This window comes from Larus michahellis, chromosome 6 (assembly GCF_964199755.1).
Source record: "Larus michahellis chromosome 6, bLarMic1.1, whole genome shotgun sequence".
NCBI lineage: Eukaryota > Metazoa > Chordata > Aves > Charadriiformes > Laridae > Larus > Larus michahellis.
The window spans coordinates 54,360,837-54,381,034 of NC_133901.1; the positions used below are offsets into that span (position 1 = coordinate 54,360,837).

The 20,198-nt window shown below is 41.2% G+C and overlaps 1 protein-coding gene across 5 annotated transcripts in view; it reads right to left on the minus strand.

Moving 5' to 3' along the window:
* The window catches only part of PANK1 (pantothenate kinase 1), a 48,219-nt gene that overhangs the window by 24,867 nt on the left and 3,154 nt on the right, over window positions 1-20,198 (minus strand). The window contains exons 2-4 of one of the 5 annotated variants that reach the window (XM_074590841.1): window positions 18,395-18,572; window positions 14,436-14,531; window positions 9,298-9,410 (exon numbers count right to left, since the gene is read on the minus strand). In XM_074590841.1, coding sequence (XP_074446942.1) covers window positions 9,298-9,410; window positions 14,436-14,440 — 118 coding nt within the window. In that variant the 5' untranslated portion in view covers window positions 14,441-14,531; window positions 18,395-18,572. Of the gene's footprint in view, window positions 1-2,921; window positions 3,078-3,357; window positions 3,735-9,297; window positions 9,411-14,435; window positions 14,532-18,394; window positions 18,573-20,198 lie in introns of those variants that run through there. The other 4 variants (XM_074590843.1, XM_074590839.1, XM_074590840.1 and 1 more) reach the window with 4 other exon arrangements.

Here is a 20,198-nt window from a genome sequence, read left to right on the forward strand (position 1 = left end):
CCCTCACTTCCACCTACATTAAAAGCAGCTGGAGATTAACTTTACACAGCATATCACCTGAAGAAACTCTTAAGATTAAAAGATCGTGGGACATTCCAATGCCTAGGACAAAATTTCAGTAACTGATGAGAACATATTTACTCACTGTATCAATAGCAAGACCAAAATCATTTTCACTCCTGTATTCTTCACTACAATATACTATATAATCATGGCATTCCGTATTTAACATCAAGAAAAAAACCCTAGATTTCCCACAGTTTCCACCTGGCCTTAAGTAGTACTACATAACCATGCTGCAGCCAAACACCACAGGTGTAACAATCTAAATATTGACCAGAAGCATTCTTTACTGTGAAGCTACAGCTTGAAGCATTTAGAAATTAACCATGGCAATTATAACGCATATTACTTGTAAACAGTCATGCTGCCTCAACACTACACATTCTTTCACCCTTAACAACTACCAGCTGACTTGAAGCAAGACGTAGGATGCTGATTGGAACAGAGACCCCAAGGCTTTATCTTAAATTAAGAAAAGCAATAGAATGAAGATGTCCAGCTGGCTTACTCCCTATGTCTGATGTAGAATAATGCCGTGAAGCACCGGTCTAGTTAACCGCCCTGCTGAAATCTTTGTCCCTACTTGGCTACAACGCTGTTTCACAGGGATCGATGAAGGCCCTTAACTGCTCCTTTTCTTCTGTTCAAAGATCACATTTAAACTGAACAACAGGACACTCTAGCAGGCTTTTGAAATTATCAGAATTCACACCGATTCAGTATTTTATTCTCTTCTGGAGCGCTTCAAAGCGCAAGGCATCATAACAGATACTTTTTTGTATTCATTACGCAGTGCTGTGATACAGAAAGGGACCGTAAACCCTGGTCTTACAAAAGGTCTGCACTAATGGTTGAAACCAGAAAACTGACTTAAACCTAATATCCCTGACAACTCATCTAGTCCAACTCATGAAAAAAAGCAAAGCAAAGACCAGCTTCTCAGCAGAAAAAGCAGGAGGTGAGTCAAAAGGACCTAAGTTAGTCCCCAGATCCTCTCTCATCGCAGGCTAATCAGCAAAGCACACTGGTTACACAGCGAATCTTCCCTTCTCAGAGGGGAAAAAGACCGGGGAATGTAGAATTCTACCTCACTTTGGCAGAAAGTAAAAACAATCCGAAAACATATAACTTATAAGGATTTAAAGGAATAATTGCTGCAGAGAGATAGGTTTCATTTGTTGAAATATTGGGAAATGACAATTATCTCATTATCTTTTCCACCACGCAGAGCAAACCCCACAATCAATACTGAAGTCTTACATGCCATGTGGTAACTGCACTTCATTTTGCAACATGTCCTTAAGCATAGAACAAACATCTACAAAGGCCAGGACTAAATACAAAAAACCAGTAAAACGGGTAGTATTCACTAGAGATGGATACAGTGGAAAGCTATGCAATACCAGGAGAATTTGAGTATAATTTAATTAGTTTTTTAAGCTAGTGACAATGTGCTATCATATTTTCCTGCAGGACTAATACCAAATTGCAAATTTATTCTTGTACAGAATAAACCATATAAATTAAAAAGTCTAAGATCAGCAAGAGTTCACTTATTTTACGCAGCAGAGAAATTGCCCACAAATAGTTCTACAAAGCACTTCCCTCACCTGCTGTTTTCATTAAAGCCTCATTTAATTAAAACCCCACAGCTGAAGACTGTTGTCATACACCTTGGGCAATACAGCCAGTCACCTACGCTCTTTACTCTGATGGGCTCTTTTTCCCCTCAAGATGGGAGAGAGGTTCCAAATCCCTCATTCTTCTTATTCAACTGATTACATGTATCCCTAAAAGCCTTACTCTTTGCTTCAAAGTAGTTTTTACTATGAAGAAGAATTTGATATGCAAGTGCTGACTCTTCTTAGTTACACCACATCAAAATGTAAGTTAGTCCAAGTTCTGCAGCTTTTGTTCCTGAATGAAAGTGTGAAACTGGACAAAGACTACACAATCAGATGGTGACAGAGAATCATTTGGTCATCAATATGTTTAATTAGGTAGAAGACTAAATTAACTATCAGTAGATACATGACATGATTAATCAATACAGAGAACATTCTAAGGGAAATTGGTATGTGTAGCTCAGCAAAAACATTTAAAAAGAGAAGGCGCTGGCTAATAAGTAGCCCTGTGAAAGCTGCAGCTCTTCAAAGCTGTTTCTGACTATTTTGTTCTGCTTAGACAGAAAAGTTTTTTAAGCTTTCGTTTCAAAAGAAAGAAAAAAAAACAAACCAAAAAACAGAGTAGATGAATGCACACTACTTCCTACTGAGTAGAAACATCTTTAAGTTTTGGCAGTGGGTAGCTGTGATTCTGACTATCCCTGATTACCCTTTCGGAACATGCTGAACTTTTAACAAAGAAGCAAACATTTGTTGGCATTATTTGAAGGACTAGTGAAGTGAGAGTGCAAAGAAACAGAGTACTTTTTCCCATTGGATCGTTTTACTTGCAGAGTTTACCGTGGAATTATTCCATAGCTCCGTACCTACATATAAGAAGTCACCTACGATCAATTAAAACGTACTATTAATCAACAAGCCTCATACAATGAGGTACATTACAAATATGGATGTCTGAGACTCATAGCCTTAAAACAAAACACAAAGTAGGCAGCCAGCTCACTAACACCTCCCAAACCAACTAAGCAAAAGCCACAGGAGATATAGCTCCTAAGGAGGATATTACTAATTTATCGTATTTGCAAGATAATTTTTTGTTCCCCCCCCCCCAATAATTTCAGCTCCGAAAGTCTGTTTTTTCCTTAATTCTAACAGCGTTTGGGGAAGAAAGAGCACGCACCAAGACGGCCGAGCCCCCGAGGCACGGCCGCCCCCGTCCCGGTTGTTACTCACAGTGCTGCTTGGGCACGATCAGCTTCATGGGCGCGTCCGGGCGCGGGGGATGCCGGCAGGACCCTGGGGCCGCCCGAACGCGGTGCACGGCGCGGCGCGAAGCTGCCGCCCGCCGGCGTTTGTGCCGGGCCGCCGCTCCCCGCCCGCCGCCGCCCCATTGGCGCAGGGCGGGCCCGGCCCACACGGCAACGGGGCCGTGCCCGGCCGCCGCCGCCGCATTGGCCGGCACCGGCGGCCCTCGCTCCGCCCGCCAGGCCGGCGGCGGCGGGAGGGATGGGGCGGCGGGGTGGGGGGGTGTGGGGGGGATGGACGCGGGATCCGGGCGGCGCTCCACTCTGCGGGGGAGGCGGCGCAGGACCCGCGGCCGCCCGACCCCGAGCCCGCCGGGCTGCGGCAACGCCGCGCGGAGGGGACCACCCCGCGGTGCATCACTTACGTGGCCTGTGCCGCCGGCCCGAGTCCATCCTCCGGCGCAGCCTGCATTTCTTAGCCGGCGAGCCGTGGCTGAGCGGCGGCAGCTCCGGGCGGAGCAGCAGCGGGTGCGGCGCCTCCCCGCAGCCGCCGTTGCTCAGCGGCTGGCTCGAGGGGTGGAAGCCGTTCTGCAGCAGCCCGCCGAGCAGCGAGCAGGAAGCGGCGGCGGGCGGCGGCGGCCCCGCCGGGGCGCGGAGCTGCTCCCCCATGGCGGCAGCCTCTCCCTCCCCTTTGTCTCCCGGCTCAGCTCCGGCTGGGCGCGGCGGAGCCTCCGCTCATGCCGGCGCCCGCAGCTCCGTGCGCTGGGGATGCGGCGCCCGCCCCCCCGCCGGCGGCGGCGCCGCACGGCGCAGGCGTCCTGTCCGCAGCGCGCTGCAGAGGGGCGGCCGCCGCCCTCCGCCGGGGACGCGGCGATCCCCCCTCCCCGCCCCCGCTAACGTGCGCGTTCCCGACCGCCGCGCCCGGCACCTGCGGGGCTCCGGCAGCCGCCCCGGCAACGCGGGGGGCGCGTCCCCGCTGGGCCGGTGCGGGCTGGCCCGGGCACGGTCACGCTGGAAGGTGACAGCCGGTGCGATTTCAGCGTGACTCGGCTGCCGTGACCCCGCTGGCTGGCGCGCACCGGCCGCCCCGTCATTGCCGCTTCAGCCTGTCCACGCGTGACTCGGGCACCTCCGTGCGTGTGATCGCGGGTGTGCCCTGGACCCCACACAAAGTTATTCGTGCATCACCATCAACATTCAAGTTTTTGTCACATTATCACGCCTCTCCTCACCAGCTTAGAGGGTCCGGTGTGACCTTGAATGCGTTTGACCTCGTGCTTTTTTAGTATCTTGGCTTTCCCTGCGCAGCACTGATAATCTTGTGACTGTGATTTACTGCCTGACCACTGACACATCCAAGTGTAAAAACACATTCAATATCAAGCAGACATAAAATAAAACTGGGTGAACTGCGCTGCAGTGTCATATGTATACTTGAAAAGAAACACTAATTGAATTTTGCTCTGCACATGAAGGTCATTTCTTTATACAAACTGGCAGTCGCTACATGGATGATCGTCCTTAAAGTAAAAACAGGTCACATAATGGCTCCTCCTTACACCTAAAATTAGTACAGGACACAGGCCCTCCACTTTAAAACACCTACAAAGAATGAAGAGCTATTCTAACTGCCTCCAGAAAGGGATACTGTATTAGGAAAATGCTTCATGAGAGGTAACATGACATTCGCTCCACTTCTTGGGTGGGACCAGAACATTGCATTTAGGTAACTTGGAGCAAGCCACAGAAAAAACACATGCATGAAGTTGGGGAAATGAAGAACGAATTTTTGAGAACAAAGAACATGTAAAATTTTCCTCCTAAAACCCAGTAACCAGTGTTCTCAAGTTGATAAAAACATTCTGAATTTTCCTCGTATCCTAATGCAGAAGCAACTGCTATAATTACCAGCCCAAAAGCTATGTCCCTGAAGAGGGCAGGAAGGTTATATACATTTACTGCTAAAAGGAGCTGTAGTGATTCCAGAACTGTGAAATTCTTTGAGAACTCCCTAACTTACTGCATTACGTACAAATTAAAAACCAGAAGGCTGCTGCCTGGGCTGGCTGGGACCTTCATACCACTTGTTGGCAGTTGTAGGCGGCTGGTTACGCTTTACGAGCTCTCCTTGTGAATCCTTGCTGCTACTGTCCCCAGCTTACAATGATTGTCCCCTTCCCCATCCCTGCCACAAAAATTGACTGAACATACAACCAGCCCGATGCAGAACAGGGGGTCATCCCTGCAAACCTGTTTTTCTCTGCAATTGCAGCGTAACTGGGAACAAACACATGGGCAGTTACTGTACCTCAGCTGAAGGGTGTCAACTTTTTAAACTTCAACAAAAGCAAGACGACCTTTAATTGCATGCTCACAGTTCCTTGTGGTAGGATAGCAGCCTGTCCACTGACTCTGCAATGGGATAGAGTACCTGTTTCAAGTACCATAACCAATTTTAGGCACTAAATTTCTGGAATAACTGACAAAGGATTAAACGAAAACATCAAGTTTTAGTCTAGGAAATTAAAGATTTGAAGGGATATTCAATTTTGGGACAGGTAACAGCAAAGGAAATAACATTACAGTTGCCAAGAAAGAAGAAAGAATCCGTAAGGGATAACGGCACTTTAGACTCCAGGCAGACATTTCCTAGAATGAAGTTAGGCAAGCATTAGACTGCACCAGAAGACTCAACTCGCCATTGCTGCAAATTTTTAGGAAAAGGTAAATATCTGTGAGGAACAGTCTAGGTAGAGCTGATCCTGACTTAGAGCAAAGATTAGGCATGGCCTAGATATCTTTCTGAGGTTCTTAACGATCTTTTATTTCCAATTAAATGATTCCCTAATATTTTGCTGTAAATATTGTACAATTATTCCCAGGATAGAAGTGGACTAGACTATGCTGAAAAGAAGTAGGTCAGGAAAATACTGTTAGGATATGATCCAAATCACTGACAAGTTCAGGTTCAGTGTAGACCAATGGCACATAACAACCGCAAACATCACCTCAAATAATGCTGGAGAAAATATAAAAATGGAGAAATGTTAAAGACTGTCCAAATCTATTGACAGGTTTTATATACAGGGACAGACTCACTTCCAAGTGTGTAGTTTCCCTGATCTTGTAAGCTCTCCAGCAGGAATGCATAAAAACACTTTCCAAACTTTTTGTGTTGTGTAAAGATCAAGTTTCAAACCAATGTGCTGCTTTATCAAAACAATTTCAGAATCTTGTACTGATTAACATCACATGAACTGATTTCTGCACTGCAAAATACCACCTTTTTCATATTATTTTTGTTTACATTTGTTTAATTTTGGAATGAGCTCTTAGAAAGGTTTTACATACCCCCTTCATGTTTGATTTCAGAATTCTTCAGCTCTTCTGCAATGTAAATTAAGACAAAGGGAATAAAATTAAAGTATATTTAATGTATTATGTGATTATCTGTAGGAGTTTAAAATGAAGGAATCTCACATCTTCAGATGTGTATAGCATTGCTTATTTTGGGCACAAGCAAACTACAGTGCAATCCACTTGGCATTCAGGGGACAAAGACCTGAGCCTTTTGCACTAATAAAATTGAAACTGGGAGCAGACGAACTGTTCATCCTAGTTTGCATCAGGTAGAACGACAGCATCACATTTCCTGAACTCCCTGCCTGATGCAGTGATGTAGACAGCCTGCGCTCTTCTCATATTCTGCAGGGGCTAAATCGGTCTTACATTATACTTAGTATTTGAAGATCTGGAATGTCATAGAAAAGACAGTCCAGAAGAAATATGACAGAAGTGATAATGTCACCTCCTCAAAACAGGGCAAAAAGTAGAACTTAAGCGTCCTGCTACTCTCACAGTTGAGCAGTTGGCTCAAGACCTGCTGTCTGCCGGTTTTTTTATCCATGTTTTTTATGAGACAATGCATCACAGCACAATGGGCTGAAAGCAGGTATTATTTTTAAGAGGTACTCCACTCTCTTGCATTCATACCATATATACACATTTGGTATGTTACTGCCTACTCTACATCCCTTTATATTAATTTCTGTATATTTTCTACATATTTAAGTTGTTGCAAATCAAGAACTGGGTGGAACATACAATATTCATCAATGAAGTCATGGCATGCGTTACAGGTTCAGTTCCTAACACTTTGGTGCAACCAAAGTAAGTTTTTCCTCTTCCTTTTATCATAACTTTCTAAATAAACCCTGTGAGCCAATTCAGTTTTCAGTCTAACTTGCAAGACAACAATCCAGGCAGAAGTGCAATACTGATAAACAAAATCGAGGATGCTTCCAGTTCTTCCAGTATTAACGTTTACTCAGTATTTCTGTCTTCCTTTCTGAACAGGAGTAGGTGGAAACTACTTTTTTATTTTTAAATATTTTCCTATATATTTCACTGTAAACCAGCAATCTGGTGGGAAAAGGACTACAAACACAGAGTGTGCTGAAGAATCCAGGACACAAATGGACTCAGAACAGTGAACAAGTCTGCTATACTGACTCACTGCTTATTACACATTTGCATGGCAAACACTTCATGGATTATTCCGTACTTGCCTGCACTGCAGATACCCAGCTTTTTATCACCTCTATTTATGTGTTTATAAACACAGAGAGCCACGCTGCAATTCTCTAACTCTGTGAGTCAGCTTCAGCAAACTAATGACTACCTTGTGGTTAAGATACTCTGCCACAGGATCAAAAGTGCTGTGCTCCAGCCCTTCCAGTTTCAAAACCAATGGAACTAAAAAAAAAAAAAACAAAAAACAAACAAACAAAAAAACCCCCACACACCACAAAAAACACAACACACAAAACCCCACCCTTTCAGGTATGTTATCAGGCAACCTGGCCTGAAATTTTTAGGAACCTATGAGGATTAGTTCCTCCTCCCTCATTCTGTGGGGCTCCCATATCCCTGGTCAAGGCTAAGCTAAAATAAGCACCAAACAGGTGCAGTCCACATGTAAATCCATTACCCAAGAACTGAAAAAAAAAAACAAAAAAACCCCACCAACTCACAAAGCACCAGTGGTGTTATTCTAATTCAAAGCCAGCCAGCTACAAAGCTTTGGTCATATTTTAGAGAGAAGTGGTAATGAGGAGCATGTACACATCTTTTTCAAACGACACGAACTGTATTATGCGATGCAAAGAGTGTAATGAAACAGACTTCTGGCATAGTTGCCTGTGGATTTATGCTCAAGGGGTTGCTGGCGCCCTGCCATTCCTGTTTGTATTTCCATGCAGGTTACTTCTATGTTTATCCTGTTCCTATATTACAGGAAAGGTCACACTATTTCTTATTCAATTTTATCCCTTTGAAAATAAAGCAAATACAGTACAACTTAATTAACATAAAAATACTATGCACTTCTTGCAAAAAATCAGATACTGTTGATTTGTTTTAGGCATATTGACGTATCACACATATGAAAAGTGCCAAGTCTAGGAGTTCAGTATTTCTTCCTAATTTCTTTTCAGAACTGGGAAAAAAACCATACTTTTTTGGCACATGCAGGACCTTCAGTAGGCACATTTAAAATATATTTTAATGCTCTTTTTCCCTTACTTTAAATTGTAGGGCTAAGAGACCAACAGTCAAACATAACCATATAATGACAAATGACAGATGTGTAAATGAAATGTGACAAAACCGCTCTAAAACTGTGTACAATTCTTATCTGGAAAATGCAATGGCAGAGTGTTTAAAGAGGGACCCCAAGGGCTCTAGTATTATCAGTGCGACCACAGGAAAGCTAAGCCTTACTATGACAACAGCTAGCTAGCACAAGAATTCTGCTTTCCCCAAATACTAACACATCTGAGAGGGGAAACCGATTGCAGATGACAGAGGAAGTGAAGGGCATAAGTTCAGTCATATACCAAAATCTTTACCGGATTGAGGCCAAGAAAGATTATATTGAGACCATCAGTTCCGTCCCTCCCTACCCACCTCCTGGTGCAGGCTCCTTTCAATTATACCTTCTGTGACACTTAAATAAAACCTGTTGATTTAATGAAGAAAAGCCCTGTTCTCCTGCAGAGAATTGAAGTTCATCTCCCCTTCACTTTCATCATGGGAGAGAAAGATGGAGAAAGGCACTCTGAGCAGGAACTGAGCTTTGGTGGTCTGAACAGTCCTCAGGAAGAACGTTTTTTCACTTCATTGATGACAAATAGGGCATAGATAGATTTCCTGGCCCAAGCGCCAGCCTGAGTGTCCAGGCCAGACAGTATGAATGCTACCTGGAATAAGTTGTCTGGACTGGGACATGACTTAAATATCTAACAACAATAGCCTGGACTAGGGAATAACAGTCAGAAGAGTAAGTAAGCGTAGTCTGGTCTTACCAGCCTGCCCATCCCTGTGGTCACTCTTTGCAGCGGTCCAAGTGGTTTCTACAGTTATTCTCTGGCAGTTCTGAGATGAGGTTGGAGATTGTGGTTGCCATTTTTCATCCCAACTGAAAAAAAGCATGCAGCAGTCACAAAACAGTGAGAACCTTTTCCTTCTAAAGCCTTCCCTGCCAATACCTCTGGTTCTCTATGTTCAACTAGACAACTTACAACTCAATTTGCAGGTGCATTTACTCTCCACAACTTTAACTGATCCCTGGCAGAGATGTTAGTGCCCTTCTTTTATAGGAAACAAAAACCTTCAGTGCCCTACTTCAAACATTTCAAATAATGTCCCCAAATTAATAAACATTTAAAATCTAGTCCTTGATTATTGCTTAGGAGTACAAGCCAGTCCATAGAAAGTACGTGTTGGAGGTGAATCATCTTTTTTTCCATGCCACAGTCTCTATTTTGCACAGAGGTTGTAAAAAAGGAAAAGCCAGGTAATGGATTCAAACTGTTAGGTATGTAAAAAAGCTAAAATTCTTGTTTTAAATACACTCCCCTTTGCCCCCCTCCACTCTATCTCATACCTAAGTATTTGTCTCAGTGTACTACTGCTTATCTTTAACTATTAAACTTAAATATACAAAATGTAATTGGAAAACATGCAAGTTCTCAACCCACTGATTGAGAAATACTGTTCATCATCATAAAAAAACATAAATTATTGCAACAAGTAGCAGAGCATTTGGTAGAGAAAACAATGGCCTTTGCTCCTGACTGCTTCCCCATAGATAATTACCCTCACGTGTGTATACATACTCATTTTGCTTGGCTAAATGTCTTCACTTTCCTTCCCACTCAGCATTTTTATATGGTCCTTCATAGTGCCATCAGGAGGAAAGTGACAGTTTCAAAGCAAGCACTTTGAAAGACAACAGAATGACTGACAATTACAAGAGGCGCTCTCTTCCTCATGCAGCACTGCCACTCTAAAGAGGAGGAGAAGCTGGTTCTCCTATCAATACTCAGCTGTGTGGACATTTTTCACTTGCAGTGATCTGTATTCCCAGAGCTTAAGTGCTGACATGAAATTCCCATGGATATTAATGATTACAAATTAGGTAACAACAGGGAGCCGGACTTTCTATGCCTATATGTGAAAGAGGAAATAAAGGCATCTCTCTGAACTATTCTAGCTAGACGCACATACCTCCAATCAGACAAAACTGGGTAACTCCTCTAACCCAGGATATGTCCACCATAGGGTAGAAAGGACACAGAGCTTTTATTTTCCTTCTTCCAAACTAGTCCACAGATGGGAATCCACATAAAATAGAAATACACCACAGCTTTGGTACTTCTCAACCACCTTCAGTAGCAGGGAAGCGTGTGTCTGAATGAGCATTTATGCACAGGGTTAAGCTCAAATATCACAAATAATCTCGATTTTAAACTTTTGTACTTGAACAATATGACTTTGCTTTCGGATAGATAAGGCAAAGATTTGTTTAGGTTTTTGATGAATAAACATTTAATATGTCCTTGTGAGATTAAGCTGAAACCACAGACAATAAAACTCAAATGCTAATCTTTTTATAAATACCTTTTTTATCCATTTTTGCAAAGAATAAGAGTCTTGTGTAGGAAGGGGCTGTGCTATAAAAGACAAATTTGTTCCTAAAGGCTCCAACTACCTAGTAACAAAGAAGGGAAACAACCAAACATTATGCTAACATTGGGTTGGTTTGCCATAGTTACATCCTCTGATATTTCTGGGATTGGTGACCTTTCAGAGTAAATATTACAGTGAATAGTCTGTCCTGTGCAATGCATTTTGTTTTGTTCAAGAGGCCAATCTAGAGCTTTCAGGTTTTCACAAGGTCAATACAAACTATGTACACACACAAAAAAGCACACCAGAACTATAATCATAGACTTCTGTCTTCTCATTTGATACACTGTGAAAAAAACCCAATATAAAGTAACTTCCAGGGTCTCTCCTGCATAGATGGCAACTTGCATTTCACTGCAGGAACCTTAGTGTCTCCAATATTTATTTTCTTGTAATACAACATAACTAGTATGAACACAAACTTGGTCTAACGGGAATTTAAGACTCAAAGAGACCATTTGGGTCATCAAAAAAAGTTCTTTGAATCAATGATTAACCTGAAAGGGTCTAAGAAACATACACGCCAAGTACCACGGAGCACAAAAGATTTTCTATTATTTCGTAACATATGACTGAACACCTTGGGACCAAAGCATTATTTTGACACTCACATACAAAGTCCTAATTATACACATTTATTGTTCTTTTTTAGTAAATCAGACTCCTTGATCTCATCAACACTGATAACCAAATTTGTTGTATTTATCTTTAATTTTGACATGGAAGTCAGATAAAGAAGCTACAGAGCTACTTTTGGTGCCACCAGCATTTCATACATGGGAAGAGAAAACAAAAGCATTGTGTATCTCCTGTACAACAGGAGACAGAGATACCTTTTTTTGTGTTTACAAAACCTCTGTATATCCACTGAAAACAAAACTCATAGGGCTTAAGACATCAATCTCTCATATTTTTTGCCTGACTGCTCTAAAAGTAACAAGCACCAATTGATTTGCCTTTCCTCCATTTATAAAAGTTACTTTAAATACCAAAGGAGACATGTACCTTATCTTCATTCCATTTCCTCTTAGAAGGAAAGGAAAAGAAAGAGAAAAGAGAACAAAAACATAAGCCCAAAAGAAAGGTACTGCTACCCCATCAGATGAAGGTATGAGGAAAATACTGCTGCAGTGGTTACAAGGCGTCAGCAGTCAAGGACTGCAAACAAGGGGTTTCTCACAAATTACATGACATGGTCTAGTCTCCATTCACAGGCACAACTGAAATCTAGTAAAAACTGGAATTTATATGCCTGACCTAAAAATCCTAAACCAATAAAAGTTTTCTGATTTATGACCTCCTCATTATTGCCAGTTTTCAGACCCTAGAACCTCCCAAAACATACAAACTAAACAATGCCTACACAAACCAAGTCATTTTCAGAGCAGATTATTTCCCACATTTTGAGGCAAATGCAAACAGCACTGGATTGACACATCATTACTGTTTTCATAGGGTTAGCAAAGACTGCCTAATCAATGAAAACATTAAAAAAAAAAAAAGAAAAAAAAAGAGAAGAGAGATCTCTTTCCTGCAGAGAGAAATCAGAATGGAACCCTAGTTTCCGTGTACTGTCTTCCGTGTACGACTCTTCCCCCCCATTAACCAAACAAGTTTAAATTTGATTATAAGCAGACTAACTTCAGTCACAGCACAGACTGGCATAAGGAAAAAGGAAGAAGACATTAACATAGTTCTGAATTTAAATACTTTGCACTTATGTAGTACTCTGTACCCACAGGTCTTCAGATACTTCACAAACTGTGAATAACTGCTCTTCTCACCTTCCATTTAAAGAAATAAAAGCAATAATGCTAAACCAAAAAGTAGTGACAGAGCTGAGAAAGGACTTGCAGGCAGGTCTCACCTCCATATTCGGATCAGTTTGACACAAAATGGAAATTAAAATAACCATGCCCCCCAACTGGAAAATTTAGTTGCAGAGTCATTTTCAGATTTTTAACTCATTTCCCTAGTCAGGGTCAGTGCTGTATTGGAAATCTGAAAGACTTCTGTTTGAAAAACATCAGAATATCTTAATTTTCTTAAAAGGAATCCTCATTTTTCTCAGCCAATCATAGATTCAAGAAAAAGTTTTAGTTCCCCAGAAGCTGTAATTTCATCAAAATTGGCTAGTAATCTAGCAATACTTTGGGTTGGCCAATTAGAAGTCAAACTTAAGATTTCATCGGACAGAACATGCTGTCTTCCATTTGATATGGCAGGGCCCTAGAAAGACTCCTCCTTCATGCTGCTTATTGAAAATAGGATTCATTTAGGTTTAAAAAACAAACAAAAAAACCCATCCCTGCTTGCAGTTTCAGCAAATTAACTCATCAGTATTAGCTTCCTTTGTTGAAGCTCCTTAAACCTATTAGAAACATACATTTTCACTTCACTGACATTTTGCTGTTCTGCTTGTAAAATTCAGTGAAAAGCATGTACATCCACATAATTTATGTCATTGGGCTGTTACCAGCGTGATCAAAGTTCTAGGCACACAGGTTACTGACCTCAAATCATGCTGGTTGAAGTCCTTGTTTGAAATAACTTATGCTATTCTCTACGTCAATAGTGCTCTGATTTGTTGTCTACTCTATTTACAACTGAAGAAAATAAAGAAATAGAAAGTACTACTCAATGCGGTTTTCTTAAGACATTCTCCTTTCTCAGTACAGGAATAATTTCAACTATACTAGCAAATAGCTTGCTTTTTAAGAATAAGGATGTATAGGTACCTGCAATGAACATGAATGATTTCTAATGTTTTTTTTGAAACTTAGTAGTTTCCCAATTTAAGAATCATAGTTGAGAAAAATGAACATCTCACTAAAATGTACCAGACTTTGCTCTTCATTACTTCAGCTGAAAATCATTCAGAGCTATTACAATAAAATTGTGTTCCATATTTTCATTGCATGATGAAGGCCCAACGTGGAGGCAACGTCTGACTTCTTTAGGGAAGAGCGTATGTACAGCCAAATGAAACTGGGTTCCCAGCCACCAGTGACACCGAACTTTGATACGAGTTAATAATACAAAGGACAGGAACAAAGGTAACTGGGGGAGAAGAGGAAGATGAGCAACGAACTTGCTTAATAAGAGGCCAGCAATCCCAAATTTGTTGTCTGTGTTCTCTTCCCATCATGGGCAGGCATTGGCATTAGTTGTGGTTTCATCAGTTCAGACCTGCATTGTGATACCACCTTACAAACTGCATGCAAGGAGGAAGGGGGGAGGGCAGGGAGAGAAAAAGAAACAGAAGACAGAGGGGGTTACAGACGACAATATGGTACTACTTCCATCCCAAGCAAAGGTGGCATGGATCTGCCCATCATCCCCATATCAATGTTCTCAATAATATTCATCAACCAATTTATTAAGAATTCTGAGGTGAAAAGTTTATTTATAGGGACATTCCTGTGATGAGGCTTTAATAAATCACAGTTCATGGACAGAAGGAAATACATACCACATTAGATTTTCCTTGCCCAAGTTCACTGCTGAGATTCTTGGGGGCCATGGCTCCTTTAGAAACCCAGTAGCTTACTACACCATCCAGCTAAAACTGAAAATGAAAAATCACATAAAGAAATCTGGCATGTGTACCACATCCTTAAGCAGCACTGTGGCAAAATTTGCAGGGTACAGCTACATTTGTTATACCTGAAATGAAGCCTCACGTTTATTTGTAACAGCAACAGCCATCTGACTAAAACAATAATAAAACTATAGCATCTATTTCTGAGTCACTTTTCTTGGATAATTAATTTGCCAAGAGCATGAGTCACCCAGTTAGAAATGAGCTAGAGAATGACTCATTTCTAACTTTATACTAGAATTATCCTTAAAATAAAAGGATACCTCCCTTACCCCTAAGTTGTTGCACGTTTTGGTTCTTTTCACAATACCAAAATCTGCTTTATAGAGAATATTTGGATTAACTGTTGGAATAGCTATCTTCATTTCATAATGCCATTCACCCAGGAAGATCTTATGGTGCTTTATAAATGTGTGTGTATTCTTCAGTGCACCCACATATATGATGAAGCGTGACAGCATGACAGTACTTGGCAACACTATACAAAAGCACCTGACTGGAACTGCAGTCAGATCCTATAATCAGTTGAAACAGCAAAGGGAAATTCAGGTGCACAAAACCGAATAACTAACAATGGAATTTCGCCATTTACATCTCATTTTTTGCAAAATGGTGTTTATTCTGACTACAGAGGGTCAGATCAGCCAGTGCTTGGTAACACTCATCATTTCAGTGGAAACCTTTCAGTTTCTTCAGATTTTAGCTGTGAGCAGACTTTCAGTAGGGAAGCCTGACCTGTTTCAAAACTCTGCTTATCCTTGGCTGCAGTATGTTGTGACAACATCAGGCAGGGCAGCATCAAATTAAGAACTATATTTTGAACTACGTTTGGAAATCCTCTCTATCTCAACCCTGCATGTCTGGATATGCCCAAAAGGCTGCAATCCAGCAAGCCACATGCATATTTGACTCCTTGCTGAAGAATTGCCAACGATGCAACCGCACAAGCAATTTAGCCAATCTAAGACTGCCTGACAGAGAAACTGCCCTGCCCTTTCATCCCACCAGCATTTCTGCCTGCTCTTCTGCTGTCCCAGCACCTGTTTGGCCACATAGATCTATCTGCTGATTCAGCTGGAAATAATGGTATAAGAATGTATTAGAAAAATAAGCTGCTTATTAATCCACCCTTTGAGAAGCAACTGAGACTTCAAGAGTTTTCTTCATCTTTCATCTGCTGGTTCACTTTCAGGTAAGGAAACTGTGTTTTTCTTCAAGGACTGCAAAGAGCACTGTACTCTGGTTGCATGGCACAAATACAGGCTCTTCTTTTTAGGAATATGACTTCATTCTATGCAGGGCAGATGTCTAGCACATGTTAAGGTCCCTGCCTTCTGGTTTTTCCTACAGTACAGGCAACGCCCACCTGAAATACTAATAAAATGTAAACTTTAACAAAAACCAAACCAAACCAAACGACGAGCTCAGACCAAAACAGGAAATGTCCTGGGCCATTTGCTATTAACAGAGAGCCATTATTTTCAAGTCCTTTTAAGGTAAGTAACTAGTTAAGAAATTTGTTTCCTAAATGTTCCTTCCTTGCCGTTTTATCATGCTGTAGGATAACTGTGTCACCCATACTAGACATTAATTTTGATACCTAAACTAAAAGGCTAGTGAACAAACCAAGGTTCCTCCAGAGGGCAATTCCAACTCTGGTTGTATTGCTTAGCTGTACCATGTAGCATAACTGCACTTCCAGAACAAGAATTTAACTTAAGCCTGAAAGTATTTTGAGCATTTCTCTCCACTGGCTCTACCAGAAGTCCAAGTTAAACATCTGAAGGTCAGTGGCGTGGTCCCACTCAAATCACATCTTCACATGAGTTCAAGGAGAAGCCCTGAGTGCCCAAAGCCATGACGACATTCCGAGGAACAGTACATAATGTCAGAGAATGGCACTAGTTTCTGAGGTCAAGACAGACAGTTGACGCTTGCCAAGAATAAAAGAAGTTCTGTCCTGGGTGCCAGAGCCAGAAAGATGAGTAACACTACACTGAAATACCGTAATGGCTACTCTGTAACGTATCCTGCTCCTTGGATTTAGCCCATGTTCCATAAGCAGTAAGCTTCTTGCTCTTGAATCACATCTTTTTGAGGCACCTTATATTTTTGAGAGACAGAAGTGTCCAGTCTTCTGGCTTTTACACAGAACTTAGATATGTATATGTACACCCCACCCCACTTTATTGGGAAGCTCTCAGTTCCTTCAGCTATCAGCTATATATCTGATAGATATTTAGATATATCTTGGCCATTTTCCTTATTTCAGAATTGCATTACTCTAGATATGTATTGACTTCGTGTTCCAATGTATCTATCTTGTTAAGTTTCTAGTAAGATGACAGAGTAACAGTTGAGAATATAACTATCAACAGAATGTCTTTGGTAAAATTTTCTGGGGCTCTTCTGAGGGCTCTGGGACCATTACACAACTATTTACAGCCTGTATTTTACGTAACTCTAAAAAGAAGAAACAGTATTCTCAAAGAAGTATTCTCAATCCTAAGCATTAAAGCTTGAATTTCTTATACCATGAAGAATTTGCAAAAGCAGCCTGGAACTGAAACAAAACTTCTGAAACCTCAATTGAAATAAATCTCAAACATATGTTTCATTTTAGGAAAATCAGTCCTGAGATTTTACTTTTAAGTTATGGTTACCCACGTTGGCATTTATACAGTTCTGTGGATGATTGAAAAAGAATCAGCAACACATGGAGAGAAATAGAGTTTTACTAATAAGATTTGGAATTTATCCCCAGCCCTTAACCTGGAGGTTACAAGCTAGCACACTGTCTGCAAAGAGAATAATTAACATCATGTATGGCAAAAAGTGGCAACAGGCCTAGTGCCAGACTTGAAGTTAAAAAGACATTACGCAAATATTTGCGGAACTTAGGCACAGGTCTAGAAATAAAAAGCCAAAAACAAAAAAACAAACCAAACAAAAAAACCTAAAAAAACCCACCACCAACAACAAAAAAACACACAACCAAGGGGCATTACAGGGAACCAAACGAAATTTGGATACACAGTTCAAATATACCTCATGAAATACAAGGAGCATGTATAAAAAACATTTTCTGAAGTAGCCAGCATTCCTGGACTGCATCTGTCCTTCTGCATCAACAATACTACTCCGTTTTTACGTCGGAAGGATACAGGGACTTGAAATCCACAGGAAAATGAAGATGCAAGATTCTGGGTATATGAAACAGTGGCAAAACTCATACTGACAGAGCTCTAAGTACATGATTCAATTCATTATTCCAGCTGTAGAACCATTTCTAGCGTATGTCCCGAGACATCAGTATAACATTGACTAAGAGGGAAGAGTATTAGACACCTAGTCAATGTCAGTCTTCCTGCCTGTGGATTGTCTGTCAAGGTTTCCAATTATGCGATTACCAGTAGCTCAAAAATGCCAGCTTTACATGATTCAGCAAGATCACAACCCAAAGTGAGACAGGATACTGTGTATGGTTGGGATGGAGTTAGTTTTCTGGGGTACATCACAAATGCCCCAGAAACTATATTTAGCAACCAGTTCTATGGAAAAGCCATCCATACAGATTTGTTTTTAAAAATAATAAGACAGCACACAATTTAAGAGTGGTCATCTTTTCTTGTATAAATACACTTTCAGAAAAAAAAAAAACACAACTTTGACCGTATTTTTTTTTTCAACAATTGTTTTACTATTCACAACATATATCTTAAACACTTGATAACTAACTACACTATTTGCTACATGTCTATGAATCAGTCAGACAAAGCAGCTGATTTACAGGATAAATACTTGTATCACAATGTGAAAACAGTTCTTACCATTTTCTCCAACAGAGGCCACTTTTGCTGTTATATTGACTAATACGATACTGTGTTGTTTGGCCTCATCAGCTGATTCATGTTTAAATGCTTCAGCCCCTTTCAGCAATAAAGAAGCAAAATACTTAGTCATCACTGGTGGTCTTATAGCATCTGTTGCCAGAGTTACAGAAAGACCCTAGAAAAGGCAGAAAAAAAAAAAAGTAGATTGTTTTTTGCCCTCCAGTTAGTAAAGCTTCAGTTTCCTTTGGTAGGAAAACATATATAAATATATATACACACACACGCATACACAAAATATTTCTCAATTATTACTCATTTGAGAGCCTACTAAATTTTACTCCAAACCGGCAGTTCTATTGAGCAGGGTATATCATAGAAACATTGAAGAAAAATATTTAAGAAAAATATTTTAATCATCACCTATGCTGTGATGATGTTAAAAAGCCCCTGCAAGGTTAAGAATCCCACTATATTAGAAAAACATGAATACAACTGCCCTAATGCTCCTGCTTTGAAAAGCTTCCTGTTCATAGTAACAAAAGATTTAAATATGGATGGGTGGGTGAAGAAAATATACAGCACACTAATGCTGAAAAAAGAAACCCACAAAAACAAACTGCATTTCTAATTGCTCAGAATATCCAAGCCATTCACTCGCTTTAGTTGCTAGAGACAGCATAGAACACTACCATTATGAGGCACTCGATTACACATGCTTATTAAAGAGCTGTTCAAATTAAAATAACATGGGAACCTAAGAACACTCATACACTTGGTAAGCATAGCGATCTAGACACACAATTATGTCTTCAGGTATGTTTTAATCCTGGTGATGAGAGGTAGAAGGTTCTGATTTCAAAATCCTAGATCCAGCCTTCAAAAGGGTGATTATTTATGTCACTGTATTACAGGGAACAATCGATTTTGAAACTTCTTGGTTTAATTACAAGATTAAAACGCTGGTTACAGCTGAAAAGATTCCTTTAGCTCATCAGAGAATTATGCAATAACTCAAAGAAGGAATAACCAGAAGGTTGAGGGAGAAGCAGCGAGAAACAGCAATAGGGTTTTTTGTCTCAATTATACTCTTTCCAAAGACTAAATCTTGAGTTATGCAAACTGATCAAAATACATCTCAGCAAATGTATTTTAAATCTTCTCCTACGTAAGACAATACAGCTCCTGCTCAGCACACTGTTTGCCACACACAGGTTTTCAAATGAAGCTATGAAGATTTAAAAACAATATGCTGAGCACATGTAGCACATTTTCATTACACACAACACTGGCATAGGACCATGTGGCCTCACAGCATCTATGAGAAACGCACCCATGGCAGTACCTAAACAAGCTGTCTTAACACAACCATGTCTCCAGCTATGAGGTCCCTGTCACTTCTCTCCTCAGTGAATAGCTTCTTAAGCAACCATGACCACAGAGCACAGGCAATCCGAACACCTTACTTGCCAGAGCAGCCAGCCCTAGCCCTGACAAGCAGGCCCAAGTCCAGCACCAGGCACTACAGCTTGCCTCCAGCTGCCATCAGCTATCCCCTCCTTCCTCCCCAGGCTCCCGGCTGGCTCTCTCACACTGGCATATGCTCCTTAAGCCCCCTCTTTGCCAGTGGGTCTACGATTCATTTTCCAGACTGTATTTTATACTCCCAGAGCACCTCAAGGGAGCAGCCTCATGACCATCATGGTTTCCTCCCACCCTGCCCCACATGCCTCAATTACTCAATTAACCAAATTAGCCACAAAACAGCGTAGCATTTGCAGGTGGGGCCGGCAGAAAGCCCCTG